This window comes from Dreissena polymorpha, chromosome 11, assembly GCF_020536995.1.
Source record: "Dreissena polymorpha isolate Duluth1 chromosome 11, UMN_Dpol_1.0, whole genome shotgun sequence".
NCBI classification, from domain to species: Eukaryota; Metazoa; Mollusca; class Bivalvia; order Myida; family Dreissenidae; genus Dreissena; species Dreissena polymorpha.
Genome location: NC_068365.1, coordinates 32,265,452 through 32,287,089, shown reverse-complemented (window position 1 = coordinate 32,287,089; position 21,638 = coordinate 32,265,452). Strand labels below are relative to the sequence as shown.

At 34.2% G+C, this 21,638-nt stretch overlaps 1 protein-coding gene across 1 annotated transcript; it reads left to right on the top strand.

The window, feature by feature from the left end:
* Positions 1-146: 146 nt before the first annotated feature.
* Positions 147-17,771, top strand: LOC127851747 (heat shock 70 kDa protein 12A-like). The gene is made up of 13 exons (XM_052385612.1): positions 147-199; positions 2,183-2,320; positions 3,027-3,179; positions 5,317-5,631; positions 11,488-11,580; positions 11,899-12,048; positions 12,303-12,404; positions 12,676-12,960; positions 13,435-13,581; positions 13,912-14,067; positions 14,806-15,021; positions 15,595-15,718; positions 16,053-17,771. The coding sequence occupies exons 2-13, from the start codon at positions 2,237-2,239 to the stop codon at positions 17,093-17,095; spliced, it is 2,868 nt and encodes a 955-aa protein (XP_052241572.1). The 5' UTR covers positions 147-199; positions 2,183-2,236; the 3' UTR covers positions 17,096-17,771.
* The last annotated feature ends 3,867 nt before the right edge of the window (positions 17,772-21,638 follow it).

Here is a 21,638-nt window from a genome sequence, read left to right as displayed (position 1 = left end):
ATTCAAGTTGAATATTTTAAAAATCAAGACTTATTGTATAACTATCAGTCTGGGTTTAGGAGAGGTTATTCCACCGACACGTGTCTTATTCACTTATCTGACTTCATTACAGGTGAAAATGATAAAGGTAATATCATATCAGAGATGTCAAAAGTAGTTTATCTTTTAAACACAGTGTTAGGGAGCATTTTTCAGACAGGTAGATTTGTAATATGCATCTCTTAAAAGTTTCTTAGTGTTGATTTAATACGAATGTTAATATAGCTAGATTTATTGGGTCGTATCTAGTTGCTGTACGACTATTTTATAGCATGGCAAATACTTATGTTTAACTTTTATACATTTAAAATGTGATAACTTCTTAATAATGTCAAGTCTAGAACTTACCAGAATATATTATATGCAAATGTAAGTGTAACTTAAATCAGTCATATATCTTTCATTATTATATACTGTTATATTATTATATACTGTGATATAAAACGTTGTCTCCTATGTCATGCAATATTATATCTAAAGGACCACATTGGAAATAAGGGTTAAATTGCAAACCCTTAATTGTGCAATCCTTAACGTATAATGTTGATTGACATGGCTTTGTCTATACATGCAGGTTGTTTTTATTATTTAGTGTGTGTATATAACATGCTGCCATGTAAATCCGTGCATTTTATGTTGAAATAAATATATTTATTTCAAAATAGAAAGTTCATGTCTGCACTATGAAGTCAAGTTGTAAATAGAGTCATGATATAAATTAATTATACGTTATTTACAATCATAGGAAATTCAGTTTAATATCAATTTTGAGTAAGAGCAATAATCCATTTTCTATTTACATTTTAAAGATATTACCTTTGTCTCGGTTAATGCACTTTGGCTTGATTTTTTAATACTGTAATACAAAATAATTATTGAATCAGGAAACACCAATTAATCGAAACAAAATAAGCCTAGTGATGAGAATTTCGGTTTTCATAAGCATAAAGTAACGTTCCACATTAGGCTGCGCAGTCCCCACGGTCTAATCGGGGATGATACTTTCCACTTCTATGGATTTTTCATTAAATGGAAGTCTCTTTCGAACGAAAATCAAGTCTAGCCAAATGTACAGGCTAATCTGGAACATATTGCAGTAAACCCCGTTTTCACAGAGCGAGACTTACATGTACAATTCAACTAAATGATATGTTTCGGCTCATTAGGTTTGACAGTTTTGACAAATGACTTATCTTTAAGTTGCCCTCTATCATAAAATAATAACATGTCGACACATCTGGGTCACGCAACATATCAAAAACGTTTCAATTGAACATGTAGAAGAAAGGGGGATTTAAAAAATGTATTTCGTTATTAACAACTCTAAGTAACAGGTCATAAATGAAGATACTGACATTATCTTGCGTCGCATTTGATATGTGATACAAATTTAAATGTAGATTATAAATTGTTCTATAAATTTATCCGATATCTAGCTATACTGCTAGCCCGGTAGAAACACGAATTATGTGCTTCTTTGTGATTTTTATACTTTTACAGAGCTAGGAAATTAGATATTAAAGTCATTGGGTGGATATTTATGTCAACATGTATATTCATTGCGATCTGGGCAAAGTGGGATTAATGCATGTGCGTGAAGTGTTGTCCCAGACTTGCACGTGCGGTCCGCAGGGATTGACCAATCAAAAGCTCTTAAACTAATTCATATAACTATATATACACTATATATATATATAAACAAAAACGCTGTATTCATTTTATGCCGTGGCTTTCGACCTCAGGGTCTTCATCAGCGTCCATTTTTTATTTCAAGATGTTTTATTATGTACAAATATGACGTCGTGCATTCCGGCGTCAACGTGCTTTATATAGTTGTTTATCAAAATGCTTGAACTTGAAAAGTGTATCTCTTTTTTACCCGTGTTAAAAATATACCTTAAAGCATACCGGTTTCGGGTGTTAACATTTAACATCAAAACTCAATGGGCCATTTTACTCTCTATTGAATAGCCCTTCTGATCAACACGCTGAATATCAAATACGAACATTAGTTGCTTTTAAACGTGTTCTTGTACAAGTTTATTTGCACAATTATACAATTGCAAATGTTGCCTGTTATAGAGATTATTTGGCATATACGATGGACATATCGGATCTCAATAACCTTGTCTTTGTTTTTTAGTTATCTACACGCGCGCGGACTCCACAAACTGACTGCAAATGCGACAGTCGCAAGATGAGTGAGAAAAAGGAACAAATACTACCCATTCCGAAACCAAGACAAGTCAGAACTTTGAGTAATTCAAACAATAAACACACTGTACGATAAAGGTCTTAATTTTTAGTCAACCTGTATATATGTTAAGTTAATCAATTATATATTTAACTTACTCCCCATATCTTGAACACTGTATTTATGTGTACTGGTATCCTATATTTGATGTTTAATTTTATATTCAGCTTAACTTACTTTCCAAAATCTTGGATACTGTACCCATGTGTACTGGCATACTTTTATTTGGTGTTACATGTAATATATTTGAACCTTCCCTTTAAAATATTGGTCGCTGCTCCCATGTGTATTTGCCTCCTTTATATGATATTGAATTTATTATTTATGTGAACATAACCCGAAAAATCTTGTATACTGCTCACATGTTAATTGGCATCTTACACGTAATCGTGAGTACAAAATGTGGCGGCAGTCCTAAAGAGGGTCAATGCACTGCTGAATGTAACAACACTTGTTTCAAATAAAATAATAACTTCAAGTTTAAAATCGCGAACATAACAGTATTTCCAAAACATTTGATTTTCAGATATTGTCATATTATCATACCGCTCAGTCATGCATAAAAATACAATATTTGCATTAAAATAACATATGAACATTTTCAATCTGTGGTAAGCCAATTTAAGGTTATATCATGCGTTATGTTTACAGGTTTGAAATATCGTTTTAAATATAAAGAGATAAGGTGTAAAACAACTGCAAAATAATATAAAATGTCGCTTTTCTCGTGTAGGTACAAGTACATATACTGGATGAATCACTGACGGTAACAGATCACCAAAATCTGGAAAGTCAACCACCGACTGCTGGTGCTGAAGGGACCAGTGGTGACACAGAAAACGATCAGAGAGACCCACCTGCTGGGCCGAGTACCAATAAAGGCAAAGTAAATAAATTATCTACGTTTTGAATTCTAAGCACAGGGATATTATTGTTTTGTTGGCATAGCTCTATCATGTCCATGACGACATTTAACATTACGTGATCATGGTCGATTAAAGCATTAGTGTTACTTAATATGATTTACAGTCTTTTGTATTGTTCCTGTTTTGTGATGACGATGAAGAAAAATTTCAACGCCAAATGTGTGTGGAACAATATATTCATCACATGTTCATAGTGATCGTGTGTCGTATGATTGACATCGCTCAAAAATTAAAACGAGTATTGTGTACGTCGTTAAATCTATGTTACCATGCCACATAAAGCGTGCAAATTTTGGCTAAAGCTTTACAGAGTGCAGGATCATATGCCTTTGTGGGGTTAACAACTGAACCTTAATTGATGTAAACACACCGGTATGTGATGCTTTACTTCAAATAACTTTTTAAAACAATTTTTCTTCAGAATTTCAACAAGCGCATAAAAGACATTTTCTTTGCTACTAATGGCAATGTAAAATACATCAGAATTACTTTATTTAATCAGTCAGTGATCTTGGCCACATACATTGAACTTAACCTTAAAAAGAATGAACGATCAATGTTGTGTCAAATAAGAATGGGTATACTGCCATCAAGGGTTGAAACTCGACGATTTGTATGTGAACCTTTAGAACAAAGAACTTATAGATTGTATCGCAGTGATCGTATAGAAGATGAAGTACACTTTCTGTGTGAATGTGATACTTGCAATGATTTATGTCCACGAAAACTGGGTAAATTTATTGTAAAAACGTATTTAAAAAGAAAAACTGTTATCTATGCATAGTTCTGAATGACTATATCATCGACATAAATTCCTGTATTTTTTCATATTCATATTCGTAACTGATTATTCATATGGGGGCAAACACATTTGCATATATGTTAATATGATTCTTTGTTATATTGTAAATGTCACTGTAATAAACTATTTACTTACTTACTTACTTACTTACTTACTTACTTACTTACTTACTTATTTGATGGTTAACCCATTCATATTCGCGGTAATGCTGCACGCAACTTGCAATTTTGGTACCGATTGCAGACGTATTTAATTATTTATTCTTAAATGCTTTGTTAAATTGCACATGTAACAATAACAAACAATTTACTTACTTACTTACTTACTTACTCACTTACTTACTTACTTACTTACTTACTCACTTACTTACTTACTTACTAACTTACTTATTCGATGTGTAACCCATTCATATTCGCGGTTATGCTGCACGCAACGTGCAATTTTGGCACCGTTTTCAGACGTATTAAATGATTTATTCCTAAATCATAAGACATCGACACAAAATGTCATAAAAACTTCTTTTATGCACTTAAGATTTTTACAAATGTATTTCAGTAACATGAGATATAAATTTGCAAAAAAAGTTCTTTATGGTGTGTTTACATTCTGTCCTGTCCGTGCTTAAACTCTGTGAACCCCGTTGATCATGCACCCTGTATAAGGAACACTGATTTCTTATGGTCTAACTTTATTTTTCAAAGTATTTTGCAAAATATTTATTGATTTGTAGTATTTATATGACTTAAATTTCCAAGAATTCTGCAATTTTTCATACTGCTGTCAATAAAAAATAATGCGTTTAAATACGTTGGTTATTTAAAATGATACCAATCCTTCGTGTTTAAACTTGTCCCTTTAAAATGTGTAATTAATCATAAATATTGTATTAAGCTGCAAATCTTTGAAATGGATGAGTCAACAATAAGTCCAAAAACACGTCGATGAACACATAAATGTATCAACAGATTGTATAATATGCATTTCTAAACCGTCGAATGGCACAGATTGTTATATAATACTTTATTTAAGCATTAATATATATGATTATTATACCATAGAGTTTAACTAATGCAATCAACCTTGTATTAGAGAACACATACTTTCCATTGTTAGCGTCACATGTTTAATGGTGCTTTTATGATACTCGTTAATAAACAACATTTCTTGTTGTTTATCAAATTAATCGTAATTCAGTGACGTTTTCAAATCGACATCAAACTCTTTAAACTACTTTACTTCATAATATCGTAATAATTTAATGACCAAGAACAATATAAAAACAATATTTTTTGAAGGATGCAAATACCCATACATCTTCTTGCAATGCCGAAAACACACACAGCGATAGTCATGGCAAGCTTAGAAGAGGAGCAAAGGTGAATGATTGCAAATCAGACAGTGATGGTATTGATCCGCAAATTTTTAACAACAGCTTAAGACTCAATAAAACGGATTCTGACAGCGCATTACTTCTTTCCGGCGCAGAAGACAAAGTCGGCACCCAAGAAGAAAAAGACAATGAACATACAGGGCGAAGTTATAACGACCCACAGAGCATTGACAGTGGGTCGGCGTCCCAAATACGACCAAAGTCAACGGGTCGTCAAAAAGTAGGTTCACGCGTGTAGATTTATATTTATAATTGCAGCACGGAAACTGCACGTTGTTGACAATATTAAAGGGAAAATCTTCAAAATTATATGATACAGAGCAACCAACTGTTCTTGTCCACTACTCCCCTCCATATGATGTATTTAGTTTTGGACGTTAAAAGTTGATCTTGTTTGTCGCCAAAGAGTTAACCTATGGAAACATAAAGAATGTAAAAAAACGATCAATAATTGTTATTCGGAACTCTCCAGTCTGGGGTTATCCGATATTTGAGCACGCGTAGTTTTAATGGAAGTTTGTAAATGAAACTACCAAGACATTGACTCCATCGTATATATATATTATACTATTCAAATATATTTCAAATCATACAGACAAGTACCAAACAGCAAAAACCTGACTATTCTCAGTCCATTCGTAGTACTATAACTAATAAATCGTTCCATATCAGTTGGATATTTATATGTATATTGATAAAGCTCTAGTGTGATGCTTTTCTTTAATCTAATCTGAAAAGCAAAGAAAATTATTCGCTAAAGACTAACACCTTAAGATTAGAAGGCACATCACTAACGAGCTTTACCATACATTACTTTTATTTGCTATCTAAAGCATGCCGATAAGAAAAGAACATGAATAATGTTTTTCAGAAGAAATATTGCATATGTCAAGCCGTTTGTATAGGTTCCCCAATTACCATACAGCTGACAAAGTCTGTTTTTATGTCTATTTTCATTTCTTTTAAGGATGTTTTTAAAGGATGTTAGCTACTGGATTCCATTCGTATAGGCGGCGGTATATCTGAACGATGTATTTAGACTTTAATCCTGTATTAAACGAAAGACTTGAATTTTGAAATTTCCTAAAAGAAATACTTATTATCCACTACTGAATGGGAAGCAAATCGGATATCGACGTAACTGGTCATTACTGTATAAATGACAATCAGTGTACCTCCCGCGCGCGCTCAGAAATCGGAAAAACCCACTGCGCGAGTTCCGAATCAAATATATTGCAAAAAAGTAATTTGTGAAGCGTTACGGTTATTATGAAATGCACTTTTCCAACGTCTTTCAATTTTAAAAGTTTCATGTTAAAAGCTTTAAATGTCTCAAAATCAACGACAATCAAAATGGAGAAAGTTCAATAAGAGTGTACTATTTAATCATCTTTCATTGCCTTGGCAATTGCATGTTTTTCAATATGCATTTTCATGCATTGAAAAAGAGGACGGATGAAAGATGCGAGGAAAATACCGATCCATCGCGAAGGTCTGTGCGTGAAAAACAACACTTTTTCAAGTCTCAAATTGAAAAACAGGTAATTTTGTGGACACTTGTTGCAGAAAAAAAAGCAATTTGTGTATGCTATGAATAAAACTTTGTTTGATAATTTATCATAAGTATGACTATAAGTGATCGATTTCACCGCGAATTGAAGTAATGGTATTGGATGTTTGAGTTTGGTGTACCTGTATTTGCCAGTAAGGGTGTCACGTTTACAGATTTTTCTAAACGTTTAAACGAAATATAATAAACGACACGTTACCGTTTGAACGGTATCTCTATGTCCGTTTAAAAAGCATCAGTACCATCGCATTTCCAAACCGAAAATAGTATTTTATTTCCGGAAGTAATATTCAGTGCATATCCCATTCGCGCAATGACGTCATATTAAAACCATAAAATATTATAAAACAGAGCATCCGAATCACCACATGTGTATTCGTCATTGTATAAAAACAATTTAAAGAACGTCGAAAATAATGTAAAATCAATGAAAAATACTGCTTCCGAAAACGACACTCCGAAACAAATGCACGTATTTTGCATACGAAATACAATGCGTATATCGTTTGACCGCAAAAAATGAAAAACCAGTTAACTAGCAAAAACGTAATCAATATATAAGTTGGTTAGAATATTGCTTTTCAACATGCTACCGCAGTGTTTGACTTGGCTAATCAATCTCTTAAAATATTTCAAGATGGCGGCATATGCACTGCTTTCTTGCCAAGTTGTTAGATTTTCGGAAAGTAGCGAAGATTTTCCGTTAGTTTCCGTTCATGTCTGTGCCATCCGCTAACCAATCAGAAATAAATTATTGCCGAATTCGGTAACCCGGATTTACCGCAAGTACCTGGTTTCGCAGTTTGTCATCGATATACTTCGTACGGCTGGTCGGCTACGTTATTTGCACCCCAATATTATTATTTTGATATTGACTGTCGTTTAAACGTGTACTGCTTTGGTAAACGTTTTTCAGCAAAACACGAAACGCTACCGTTTAAACGTTTAAACGTGACACCATTATTTGCCAGTGGAAAATGCAATCACAATGTGGGCTATTGCGGAATTGCAATTGTTTACAGCAAATGCGCCAAAAATAACTGAATGATTATCAATATTTTCTAGTTTGTACTAAAGGTTTTGAAATGTTTACTAAATACGAACCATAGCTACCGATTGTCGTCCAACGTGAAAACAAGGGTGATGTTGACCGATCTACAATGACTGTTACGGACAAAAAGGCGTTCTTCGCATCTGTGATTGATAAACAAGTATGGTTTTTCTGAACGTCCCAGTGACCTGACTGATTTATAAACGTAATTTTTAGCAGCCCGTTACAACTTTTATCTTGTTATTAAAAATAATCCTGACTTTTATGCACAATCAATTATTGTTTCCTAAGGATTTCTAAAATGTATAGCTGTTTCTAAACAGCACATGAGTATCGTTTAAATTTTTCCCAACGTTTTTTTCTGGCTGTTTCTTCCTGTGACTCATGGCTGCCAATGGAAAGATGTATGATTTGCTTCTTATGCGCTGTAGGCTAGCGACGTCGTTGATTTACAAGCATCAGATGTTGTCCAGCGTCCAAAAGGCCGAAAAATGAAAAATTTGCTACAATCCGTTAAAGAATTAGAAGGCCAAATTGACGTCAATGCAATTCAACAACAGAACATCAAACAGCAAGGCGAGGTGCTTGTACAATCAAAACGGGTTTCAACTGACAATAAAGTAGCCAGATACGAACGTGAGGGAAACTTGCTGTCTCAAACGAAAGACTTGTATGCAAAAATATGGATTAGAGAAAGTGGGGATTGCATATCTGAGGTATTTTTACATATCTAATTGTCTCCATTATATGATGTTGAATTTAGTATTTATGTGAACATACCTCGAAAACTCTTGTATACTGTGCACATGTTAATTGGCATCTAACACGTAACCGTGAGTACAAAATGTGGCGGCAGTCCTCAAGGGGGGTCAATACTGCTGAATTTGACAACACTTGTCTAGAATAAAATTAATAACTTTAAATTCTAATATCGCGAACATTACAGAATTTCGAAAACATTTGATTTTCAGATATTGTCATATTGTCATACCGCTCAGTCATCCATAAAAAAACAATATATGCATTAAATAATTTATTAACATTTTCAATCTCTGGTCAGCCCATTTAAGGTTATATCATGCGTTATGTTTACATGTTTGAAATATCGTTTTAAATATAAAGAGATAATGTGTAAAACAACTGCAAAATAATATAAAATGTCGCTATTCTTTTGTAGGTACCCGTACACATACTGAATGAATCACTGACGGTAACAAATTACCAAAATCTGGAAAGTCAACCACCGACTGCTGGTGCTGAAGGGACCAGTGTTGACACAGAAAACGATCAGAGAGACCCACCTACTGGGCCGAGTACCAATAAAGGCAAAGTAAAGAAATGACCTACGTTTTGAATTCTAAGCACAGAGATATGATTGTTTTGTTCGCATAGTTCTATCATGTCCATGACGACATTTAACATCACGTGATCATGGTCGATTCAAACATAAGTGTTCCTTAATATGATTGAAAGTCTTTTACATTGTTCATGTTAGGTGATTACGATGAAACAAATTCATGCTAAATATGGTCAGGTAACATAGATTTAACAAGATACACAATGCTCTTTTGTGTGTGTGTGGAACAATATATTCATCACATGTTCATAGTGTTCGTGTGTCGTATGACTGACATCGCAAAAAAAATATAACGAGTATTTTGTGTTTCGTTCAATCTATGTTACCATGCCACATATAGAGTTGCATATACTTCTTGTGGTTTATCCAATTAATCGTAATTTATTGACGTTTTCAAATCGACATCAAACTTTTTAAACTTCTTTACTTCGTAATATTATAATAATCTAATGACCAAGAACAATATTAAAACAATATTTTGCCAGGATTCAAATACCCATACATCTTCTTGCAATGCCGAAAACACACACAGCGATAGTCATGGCAAGCGTAGAAGAGGAGCAAAGGTAAATGATTGCAAATCAGACAGTGATGGTATTGATCCGGAAACTTTGAACAACAGCTTAAGACTCAATAAAAAGAATTCTGACAGCGCATTACTTCTTTCCGGCGCAGAAAACAAAGTCGGCACCCAAGAAGAAAAAGACAATGAACATAAAGGGCGAAGTTATAACGACCCAGATAGCATTTACCGTGGGTGGGCGTCCCAAATTCTACCAAAGCCAACGGGTCGTCAAAAAGTAGGTTCACGCGTGTAGATTTATAGTTATAATTGCAGCACTGAAACTGCACGTTATTGACAATATAAAAGGGGAATGCTTCCAAATTATGTGATACAGAGCAACCAACTGTTTTTGTCCACTCATCCTCTCTATATGATGTATTTCGTTTTGGACGTTAAAAGTTGATCGTGTTTGTCGCCCAAGGGTTAACCTATGGAAACATAAAGAATGAAAAAAACGACCAATAGTTGTTATTTGGAACTCTCTAGTCTGGGGTTTTCCGATATTTGAGCACGCGCAGTTTAAATGGAAGTTTGTAAATGAAACTACCAAGACATTGACTTCATCGTATATATATTATACTATTAAAATATATTTCAAATCATACAGACAAGTACCAAACAGCAAAAACCTTACTATCCTCTGTCCATTCGTAGTACTATAACTAATATATCATTCCATATCAGTTGGATATTTATATGTCTATTGATATAGCTCTATTGAGATGCTTTTTCTTTAATCTAATCTGAAAAGTAAAGAAAATAAATTATTCGCTAAAGACTAAGACCTTAAGATTATAAGGCACATCACTAACGAGCTTTACCATACATTACTTTTATTTGATATATAAAGCATGCCGAAAATAAAGAGCATGAATAATGTTTTTCAGAAGAAATATTGCATATGTCAAGCCGTTTGTATAGGTTCCTCCATTACCATACAGCTGACAAAGTCTGTTTTCATGTCTATTTTTATGTCTTTTAATGATGTTTTAAGGATGTTAGCTTCTGGATTCCATTCGTATAGGCGGCTGTATATCTGAACGATGTATTTAGACTTTAATCCTGTATAAAACGTCTTACATACATGAATATCAGTGATAGATTTGTTATGTGTAATTATTAATAATAATAGTAATAATAATACCACCAAAACCCTTGAATTTTGAAATTTCCTAAAAGAAACACTACTGTCGTTTGAATACTTATTATCCGCTACTGAATGGGAAGCAAATCGGATATCGACGTTACTGGTCATAACCGCTAGCGCTCAGAAATCGGAAAAAACCCACTGCACGAGTTACGAATTAAATCTATTACCAAAAAAAAAGTAACATATGTAGAGTTACGGCTATTATGAAATGCACTTTTCCAACGTCTTTCTATTTTAAAAGTTTCATGTTGAAAGCTTTAAATGTCTCAAAATCACTGACAATCGAAATGGAGCAAGTTAAATAAGATTGTACTATTTAATCCTCTTTCTTTGCCTTGGCAATTGCATGTTTACTCAATATGCATTTTCATGCATTGAAAAAGAGGACGGATGAAAGATGCGAGGAAAATACCGATCCATCGCGAAGGTCTGTGCGTGAAAAACAACACTTTTTCAAGTCTCAAATTGAAAATCAGGTAATTTTGTGGACACTTGTGTTGTAGAAAAACAACGCAATTTGTGTATGCTATGAATAAAACTGTTTTTGATAATATATCATAAGTATGACTATCAGTGTTCCATTTCACCGCGAATTGAAGTAATGGTATTGGATGTTTAAGTTTGGTGTACCTGTATTTGCCAGTGAAAAATACAATCACAATGTAGGCTATTGCAGAAATCAATTATGTAAGAATAAGACTTGAACATTGTGCAAACGCTTATATTCCCCGCATTGTGTAACAAGATTAAGTATTGATAAAAATGGAAAATTAAATTCTTTTGCTCTGCAACAGGTTAGCGAAACTGAACCGAAAGCATTATTGCTTCATAGAAAAAAAATACCGAGCGTCCGTGGTGATAAAAGACAGTCTAACATCGGTCGAATTAGAAAAACTGATGACGCCGACAGAAGCGACGCTGGACCTGCGCCTGTATCTAAAAAAGTATCACCAATGTCGCAAAATATATATGTACCATTGTTATGTCTTTTTACTTTCCTACGTTGTTTTTTTAGAAATCTTTTTAGAAGTGTTTGCTTAAACGGTATACTCATCTGTACGATCTTTACTTAAATTGTAATAAAAGATATGTTTACAGGTTCTGCAAAGTCTAAATGCGCCGAGCATAACTATATGATTATCAATATTGTTTAGTTTGTACTAAAGCTTTTGAAATGTTTACTAAATACGAACCATAGCTACCGAAGTTCGTCCAACGTGAAAACAAGGGTGATGTTGACCAATCTACAATGACTGTTACGGACAAAAAGGCGTTCCTCGCATCTATGATTGATAAACAAGTATGTTTTTTCTGAACGTCCCAGTGACCTGACTGATTTATAAACGTAATATTTAGCAGCCCTTTACACCTTTTATCTTGTTATTAAAACTAATCCCGCTTTTTAAGCACATTCAATTATTGTTTCCTCGGGATTTCTAAAAATGTATAGTTGCCTCTAAACAGCACATGAGTATCGTTCAAGATTTTCCCAACGTTTTTTCTGGCTGTTTCTTCCTGTGACTTATGACTGTCAATGGAAAGCTGTATTGTTTGCTGCATATGCGCTGTAGGCTAGCGACGTCGTTGATTTACAAGCATCAGATGTTGTCCAGCGTTCAAAAGGCCGAAAAAGTAAACGTTTGCTACCATCCGTAAAAGATTTTGATGGCCAAATTGAAGCCAGTGCAATTCAACAACAGAACAACAGACAGCAAGGCGAGGTGCTTGTACAATCAAAGCGGGTTTCAACTGGCAATAAAGTAGCCAGATACGAACGTGAGGGAAACTTGCAGTGTGAAACTAAAGACTCGTGTGCTAAAATATGGATTAGAGAAAGTGGGGATCGCATATCTGAGGTATTTGTACATATAAACTTATAAGCATTCCATTGTAAGTAAAACAAGATATGTGTTTGTCAGAAACACTATGTCCCCTTCTGCGCTGCTATGAAGCTATATATGTGACATTTGACCTTGAAGGATGACCTTGACCTTGACTTTTCACCACTCAAAATGTGCAACTCCATGAGATACACATGCATGCCAAATATAAAGTTGCTATCTTCAATATTGCAAAAGTTATGGCAAAATGTTAAAGTTTGGGCAAACGAACAAACCAACCAACAAACCAACCAACAGACAGGGCAAAAACAATATGTCCCACACTATAGTGGTGGGGGATATAAAAATATTTTCATTCTGACAACGAAGAACTTAAGATCGAATACTCGCTTATTAATAAATCCACTAATCCTTCTTATAAATTCGTTTATGAAATATGCTGGCATACAAATATCGATGGCATGATATATTGACTCATTTCTACAAAAGGACATGAGGGCATACTTGAAAAAGTCCAACGCTATGGTGACGGTGGCCATCGACTTCGGAACGACTTACAGCGGGTGTGCATTTTCGGTGAGAGACAATCCGGGCAAAATATACGTTCTCAATTTCCAGGGAGGAGCTAGTTCAAAGGTAAAAAAGCAAACTTTTGTATTGTGTGCTTTGTTAATCGGTTGTAAGCTTACTAGCACAGGCGTTTCAAATTTATAATACTCAGACAGCTATGGATGTAACAACGATATTAAGACACGCTGCCTGGACAATCAATCGTTGTTTCTATCAGTGTGTGAAAAATCCAACAATAACTTATATTTCATTCATTACAAAAAATAACCACGTATTTTAGTAACTTTTTTTATGTGTAGTTCCTTCATTGTGTACATTTTCTAGTGCAAAGACTAACGCTTGTCCTAGACCTGAAATGTCATTCATCTTGGATATGTAAAACGATCTTTTTTTCAGGTTCCAACTGCCATACTTTATGACCCACGCAGAAAGATGCACTCATTCGGTTATGAGGCTCTAGAACACTACGCAAGCCTATCGTCTTCGGACGAACGCTCCATTTGGAGGCTGTTCGAGCGGTTTAAAATGAAGCTCTTTACAAAAAGTAACTCGGTAAGGTTATTCGAGGTCTTTTCTGAATGTTATGTAACGGTTAACATTGAGTTTACAAGTTTTATACCAGAATCAACGAAAATGCCAAATTGTGGTTAAAAGGTGGGAAAGATATTTGGGCAAGGTATGAGGTTTGGATATTGTTCAACACACTTAAAATCCTACATGTTTTTCGTTGACAGTACCAAGGCTTTGACCCCAGTGTTATTCCATTGGGTAGTTTGTTGTTTATTTTTTTAACGTGTCTTGAAAATCTGCTGTATGTCACAGCTTTTTGAGAAATGGTTGATTGCCATAAATATAACTTCGTCCCATCTTTCATACCTGGGACTATGACGACATCGAGGGCAGCTTATATCGGTAATGTTTTACTCAAATATGTGTACATGTGACAAAACTGAACGAGCAACGAGAGCGAAAAAAGAGAGAGAAAAAATGCAGTTAATTAGTTTTACCTTTATTTTCCCGCGAATTGTTCGTTTCAGCACCATAACCTCTTTACTATTGAAGTATTGTTCTTGAAACTAAATGATTTAATGTTTTGGTCAGTATTTTCGTGTCCGTTCCACATATCCCATAATCTACAAAGATAATTATTGATTTATGTTCAAAAGTGAATGACATAAGGGAGATAATGTGCAGGGCGGATAAGGTAGAGAAGCATTGATGCGCCACTGTTGGAGCCGCAATATTTTAAATATGTACATGTAATTAAAATGAAACAAAACTATTTTTCAGTCAATAAGCAAAAACGTTGAAATAACCGACAACCACGGTAATACAAAACTGGCCCTTGATATATTTGCTGATGCACTTGGATATATGGCTGAACGTATAAAGAAGGAAATTCATGAGCGCGTACCGGCTTTTGACGATGACATACACTGGGTTATTACAGTTCCTGCCATTTGGAGCACAATGTCTAGAACTTTCATGCGGGTTGCGGCAAAAATGGTATGATTGTGTTGACCTCAATTGAATAATAACTTAATATTCTTTTCAATTGCTATTGGTTTAGAATTTTAAGAATATAAAGCAAAATAAAAAACCATATATGATTTTCATATTTTTCCCAAACAAAGGTTAACATTTGTAATTATGTTTAAACGTTGGCAAGTAATACGCAAACTTATATTAAAATAAGTATTCGTACATGGTTATTTATAATCGATCTCTTTTTTAAATAGACAATAAAAACAAGATGCGTTTGTGAAACACTATGTCACCCATATATTTGACCTTTGACCTTGAAGGATGACATTGACCTTGACCTTTCACCACTCAAAATGTGCAGCTCTATGAGATACACATGCATGCCAAATATCAAGTTGCTATCTTCAATATTGCAAAAGTTATGGCCAATTTTAAAGTTTGACGCAAACAAACCAACAAACAAACAGACAGGGCAAAAATGATATGCCCTACAGTATAGACTGGGGGACATAACAAGTATTGTATATGGTAATTAATAATCAATTTTTTAAATAGACTGGCATATAATGAATATTTATTTTGCTTATTCTCTAGGCTGGCATTCGAAATGAGCGTTTATCATTGGCACTGGAGCCCGAGGCTGCTGCGATTTGTTGCAAATGCGAATCAGCTTTAGAATTCCAAGCAGGCACAAGATTCATGATTGTCGACATTGGAGGTAAAGAAAACTTGGTGGGACAAACTTTAAGTATTGACGAATCCGGAAAGTGTATCACAAACTTTAAATGTCACCTTTTCTAAAGAACATGGAAATATTGCAGGTTTAATTATATATAAAAAAATCACACAAACACGATCAAATTTCTGTACAGTTTGTTCTTTCGGAAACGTACATCTAACTCGATACACCTACGAGTTAGTTTAAGGGGAGATGTCCTAGAAGTTGAGATATAATTTTAAAAACTTAATATTTCCTAATAGAACTTAATTATAGCAATACTTAACTGAATCAAACTGAGAGTTATCTCAAAATGTCTTTCTTTTTTGAGTAGGCGGTACTACGGATATAGCTGTTTGTGAAGTAAATGAGGGCACATCTCTTAAAGAACTGCATCAGCCGTCGGGTGGTGACTTTGGTGGTATTAATGTCGACCAAAAGTTTATTGAGCTTTTGATAGAGATATTTGGAGAAGACGTGTTGACAGAATTCAAAGACAAGCACACCAAATCATACATTAAAATGATGGAGGACTTTGAATTAAAGAAGCGTTTGTTTAAAGGCACCAACACGTGTCAGATTAAAGTGGACCCAATATTACTGGAATTGTGCAAGAAAGGCACTGGTATCGATGAAGTTTCCATTATGAAAAAGTCATCTTTGTCTAAAAAGTTTGAGTGGAAATTCGGAAAATTGATTTTGAGTACCGAAATAATGAAATGCTTTTTTGAAGTTGCCATTGACAAAATACTTGAAGCTATCAATTGTATTCTAGCGAAAGTTGAAAGAATTGACAGTATTATTTTACTAGGAGGGTTCTCAGAATCGCCGTATCTCTGCAGTCGTTTGGAAAAGGGTTTTCCAGGCAAAATATCAAAGGTAGAGAATCCAGTGCTAGCCGTGCTAAAAGGAGCCGTGCTTATTGGGAGGGATCCTTATGCAATCGCTTCGCGTGTTTGTGAATACACTTACGGCATTGCTGGAACGATGAAATATAAGCCACACCATCCGGAGAAAAATAGGTTTTATTTAAATGGTGTAAAGATGTGTGACCATTGTTTCTACAAGCATATAGAAATCGGCACTGAGGTCAGTGTACACGACGAAGAGAATGCAGTGGAACACGAGTATTTCCCAACCACAGGTGACCAAACACAGGCCATCCTAGAGGTGTATGCAAGCACCGATAAAGACCCAGAGTATATTGATGACTCGTGTCACTTGGTGGGCTTTATCAAAGTAGATATCGATCCAAAAGGGGACTTCTGGGCAAAGATCCTGGTCAAGATGTTCTTTGGGGGAACGGAAATCAAAGTTGTGATAACCGACGTGAAGAATGGAAAGGTTCAACGAGGGTCGGTCGACTTCTGGGGTTGAAGTTCATTTGCTACGGATTGCATGACTTCGTTTAAATAATCAGTGATGTATCTTTTTTCAAGTAACAAATGCTGTTAGGCCGTACTTAGAGTGACAGCAAGTGTTGTGGACTGAGATGAAAGCATCAAGCAAAAGAAAACATCAGAAATATAGATGGTGATGAGTTTGGGATTTTTATAGACCTCTGCACAACATTGCTTTAGTGTTCATAAATCTAATAATTGTTAAATATATATTTCAAGCAGAACATTGTACTCAATCATATAAGTTTTATTTCCATTTGAACAAAATGTCTATCAATATACCGACCATTAACGTATACGGATTCATCATTACAAAGTTCTCGTGTTATTGTTATTGTTCAGACAATATAAGTCTGAATACGCTTACTTAAAATATATCAGTAAACCATTGACTTGTGTACCTTACTTAAATATACACACATAGACTGAAGTATAGACAGCGTTCATCTGTGCTAGTCTTAGAGTTTATGTATACATATGTTATATACCAGGACCTTATTCCTTTTTAATTTAAAATCAGGCCATTTAATGGTTGCTACATTCCTTGTTTAAACGTTGTATACATGTACATATGCAATTGACGTGTTATAATGTACATGTATTAGAAGTTGCTTTGATGGGAATTACATTAGATAAGAACTATATTATTATAATAAAAAATATTACAACAACTATCGACTAGTCAACGTATTTTTAGTCTAAAGAAGACTTACTGTTCAATTGGTTGAGAATAACGTGAAGAATTACTTTGCTGAGATGGCCGATGAGGTGATGGTGCGGTAATGCTCGCACAGTTTGATGTTGTCCTTTTTCGGTGGGGGGAGGGGGTGGCCAGAATCTTGGTGCTGTCCTTAGGCCACTTCTCCTCACAGATCTACTAGAATAGGACCGTCATTGCTGCGTGCATTGCCTTTCCTCAGTGCTTACTCAGCTTAAAAGCCTCACATTAAAGGTGTAGAAATAAATGCCTGATATGACATTGTGTAAGTTTAAGTTGTAGATATGTTGTAGATATGAACGCCTGATATGACATTGTGTACGTTCTAGTTGTAGAGGTGAATGCCTAAAATGACATTGTGTAAGTTCTAATTGTAGATTTGAACGCCTTCTATGACATTGTGTAAGTTCTAGTTGCAGATTTGAACGCCTGATATGACATTGTGTAAGTTTTAGCTGTAGATGTGAACGCCTGATATGACATTGTGTAAGTAAGTTGTAGATGTGAACGCCTGATATGAAATTGTGTTAGTTCGAGTTGTAGATGTGAACGCCATATATGACATGGTGTAAGTTCTAGTTGTAGATGTGAATGCCTGCCATGACATTTTTTTAAGTTCTAGTTGTAGATGTGAACGCCTGCTATGACATTGTGTAAGTTCTAGTTGTAGATGTGAACGCCTGCTATGACATTGTGTAAGTTCTAGTTGTAGATGTAAACGCCTAATATGACATGGTGTAAGTTCTAGTTATAGATGTGAATGCCTTAAATGACATTGTGTAAGTTCTAGTTGTAGATGTGAATGCTTGTAAGTTCTAGTTGTAGATCTGAACGCCTGAAATGACATTGTGTAAGTTCTAGTTGTAGATATGAACGCCTGAAATGACATTGTGTAAGTTCTAGTTGTAGATTTGAACGCCTGATATGACATTGTGTAAGTTCCAGTTGTAGATGTGTACGCCTTATTAGACATTGTGCAAGTCATAGTTGTTGAAGCGAACATTCTGTGAATGGTACCGGAGAAAGAATATTATAAAAGCTATTTAGAAAATGATTATGGTATGATAAGATGATCAAATATTTAATTTCTTCACCTCACCTGATTAATTACATAATTAATTACACAACGATAGGAAAACCTGATAAATTACATGGTTAATTACACGATAGAAAAAGAACGTGTTTTTCTATGTGTATAATCTACAAAATCAAAATGAAGAATCAACAAAATTGTGCACTTGTAATCAATTTAAAGCTGTAGCTATAATCGGTATACATGAATATATTGATCGGATTTAAGGTCTTTCGTCCGTGTCTACACTCCATATTATTTAATTCAAAGGCCATGCTACATATTCATGTATGAAAAAAACGCCTGAGTAAAAATCTCGTAGGTAAATAATTACACTATATATGTTATTTAATAAATGACAAAGTTGTGTAAGTAAAGACGTAGCTGGATAAAATATACAAGCAATATGTTTAATAGTTTACTTATTTATTGCTTTAGACGCAAATCCTTCTACAATTCAAATATATATAATTATGCAATACGATGTAACACTCAACAAAACATAAACTAGGCATTTTTGTAAACCCACTTCAAAAACGAAATTTCGTGAAGAATAAATTATGTTTAAACAAAATGTGAACCATTTAAACTAAATATAATTCCCACATTTATCTTCCAAACTACAAGCAATACCGATTCACACTAATAAACATACCCGTATACCATTCAATTGCCTAATATAAGTACATGGCAAGCACTTGTAAATAATATACAAGATGAAATGTAAATGTAACAAGTTCTTCAACAAAACAAAAAATGATTTACATAACAAAAAACATATATTTCCTGATATTAATGTAAAATATATTATAAGTATATCACACAATAAAGCTAATCACAAAGCATGTCAAAAACATGAAATTGAAAGCATCAAGACCATTGTGATAGATACTTAAATGGAATATTCTGAGCTGTTACCAAACAACAAGAGGGTCATGATGGTGCATGCATCGCTCTAGGTGTTTCTGATTGTCAAATACTTGTCCTGATGACTAAAGTTTCAAATCTATTGATCCAAAGTCACGAAAGGCATTAATATTGGCAAGATAAACATTCTGACCAAGTTTCATCATGATAATACATGTGACCTTGTGATTTAGTCATTGGATGCACATGACTTAGATTCAAATGTTGCTTATCCATTGTAATGGTAACATTTTGAACAAATATTATCAAGATTGAGAACCTTTAGAGTGGTATCAATGTTTTTTATAAAGTGTCCTAGTTTTTGAAACCATGTGACCAAGATTTGAAATCTGCCCAGATACTGTTTTATCAAGATTGAGTCATATATGTGGCCTAATAAATGGTTATAAAGATTTTCTAAGATTCGACCGTGTGACCTATTATTTTGAACGCACATGACTTGCATGATCACAAGGTCTATCTAAGATTACACCAGGTAACCTTTTTTTAACCCAGATCCAATCTCTACCTAAATACTGTCAAGAAAAAACAATCGTGCATAGTTTCAAAAAGATTGAGTAAATGTAGCTTCTACAGATGTACATGGTTTTTCTTAGATTTTACCTGTTGACCTAGCTTCTGGAGGCATTTGACCCAGAATTAAACTTGGCCTATATATCGTCAAGATAAACATTATGAGCAAGTTTTATCAAGATTGGATGTAAACTGCCGCCTCTACGAGTGGTAATGAATAGCTGAAATAGACCGACCACAATGGCTAACCATGAGCTCTACATGCTCAGGTAAGCTAATAATTTAAAGATTCCGCCTAACTATGTACTGTTCTGTGTATAATGGATTTTAATTACAAATGTGTTACTTATTCAACTTACATTCCAACTACTGTTATATGTATAACACTCACACAGGCTTGTATATCTCATTCACACAGTACCAAAACCCACAAAGTAAATATAGAGAATCTGAAAGACACATAATACTAAGTACCGTAAGAGACCTTAAGTAAAGATGAGAAAAAGTGTTTCCCAGATAACAATTCCCGATTGGCAAGTTATAATTTTCCTTGAAGGAACTTGTTAACAGGTTATTGTACACAAAAAATATCATCAAATGTGTTTACTAAAACTAATTATATAATGTCTTAAATAGTCTTTACAAATTACAAAAAAGTAAAAAACTGATGAATAAATTATATTGCTGTCCCTATGATATAAAACTAGACCCTCTGAAACAATAAGCGTGCTACCACTGCGCAATGCAGGCTGTAGTGTCTTACCGCAAAAACGCTTTATTGAGGAAAAGCATTACAAAGCTTCATTATTCTACTGATTTCAAATGATGATTATCCATTAAGAAAACAATAATTCAAAAAATCTTAGTCAAGATTTTAATTTTGATAGCTTAAACATAATGAATTAATTCTTTTGGGCTTATTTTCGGGATGTTAAAACACAAAGATTGGGCTTTAATCCAGGAGCCTTTGGTCTGTATGTCTTTTGCACCAAAGTCTAAATTGGTATCTAAACCAAAAGCCAAAAATCCAAACAACTTGGCAGTATACAAAGGTAAAATCATCTCTTATAAATTGCCAATATTTAATAGTTCTACAACGTTAAAAAATAAAACTACAAACTTTGATTGCTTAACTTGATCATAATAATCAATAAGGCAAAAAGATATACAACACAAAGATATTTGAATGTTACCATACAAACCAATGCATAACTTTGACAGATTTTGATTGTAGCATCTAAAGAAACGGTTCTCAGAGCAATTGAATTCATGTATATGTATAGAGAAACG

Coding starts and splice junctions, on each gene's coding strand:
- LOC127851747 (XM_052385612.1), top strand. CDS start 2,237: ATGAGTGAGAAAAAGGAACAAATACTACCCATTCCGAAACCAAGACAA. Junction 5,632..11,487: donor AGTCAACGGGTCGTCAAAAA/GTAGGTTCACGC, acceptor GCATTGAAAAAG/AGGACGGATGAAAGATGCGA. Junction 15,022..15,594: donor TGCGGGTTGCGGCAAAAATG/GTATGATTGTGT, acceptor CTTATTCTCTAG/GCTGGCATTCGAAATGAGCG.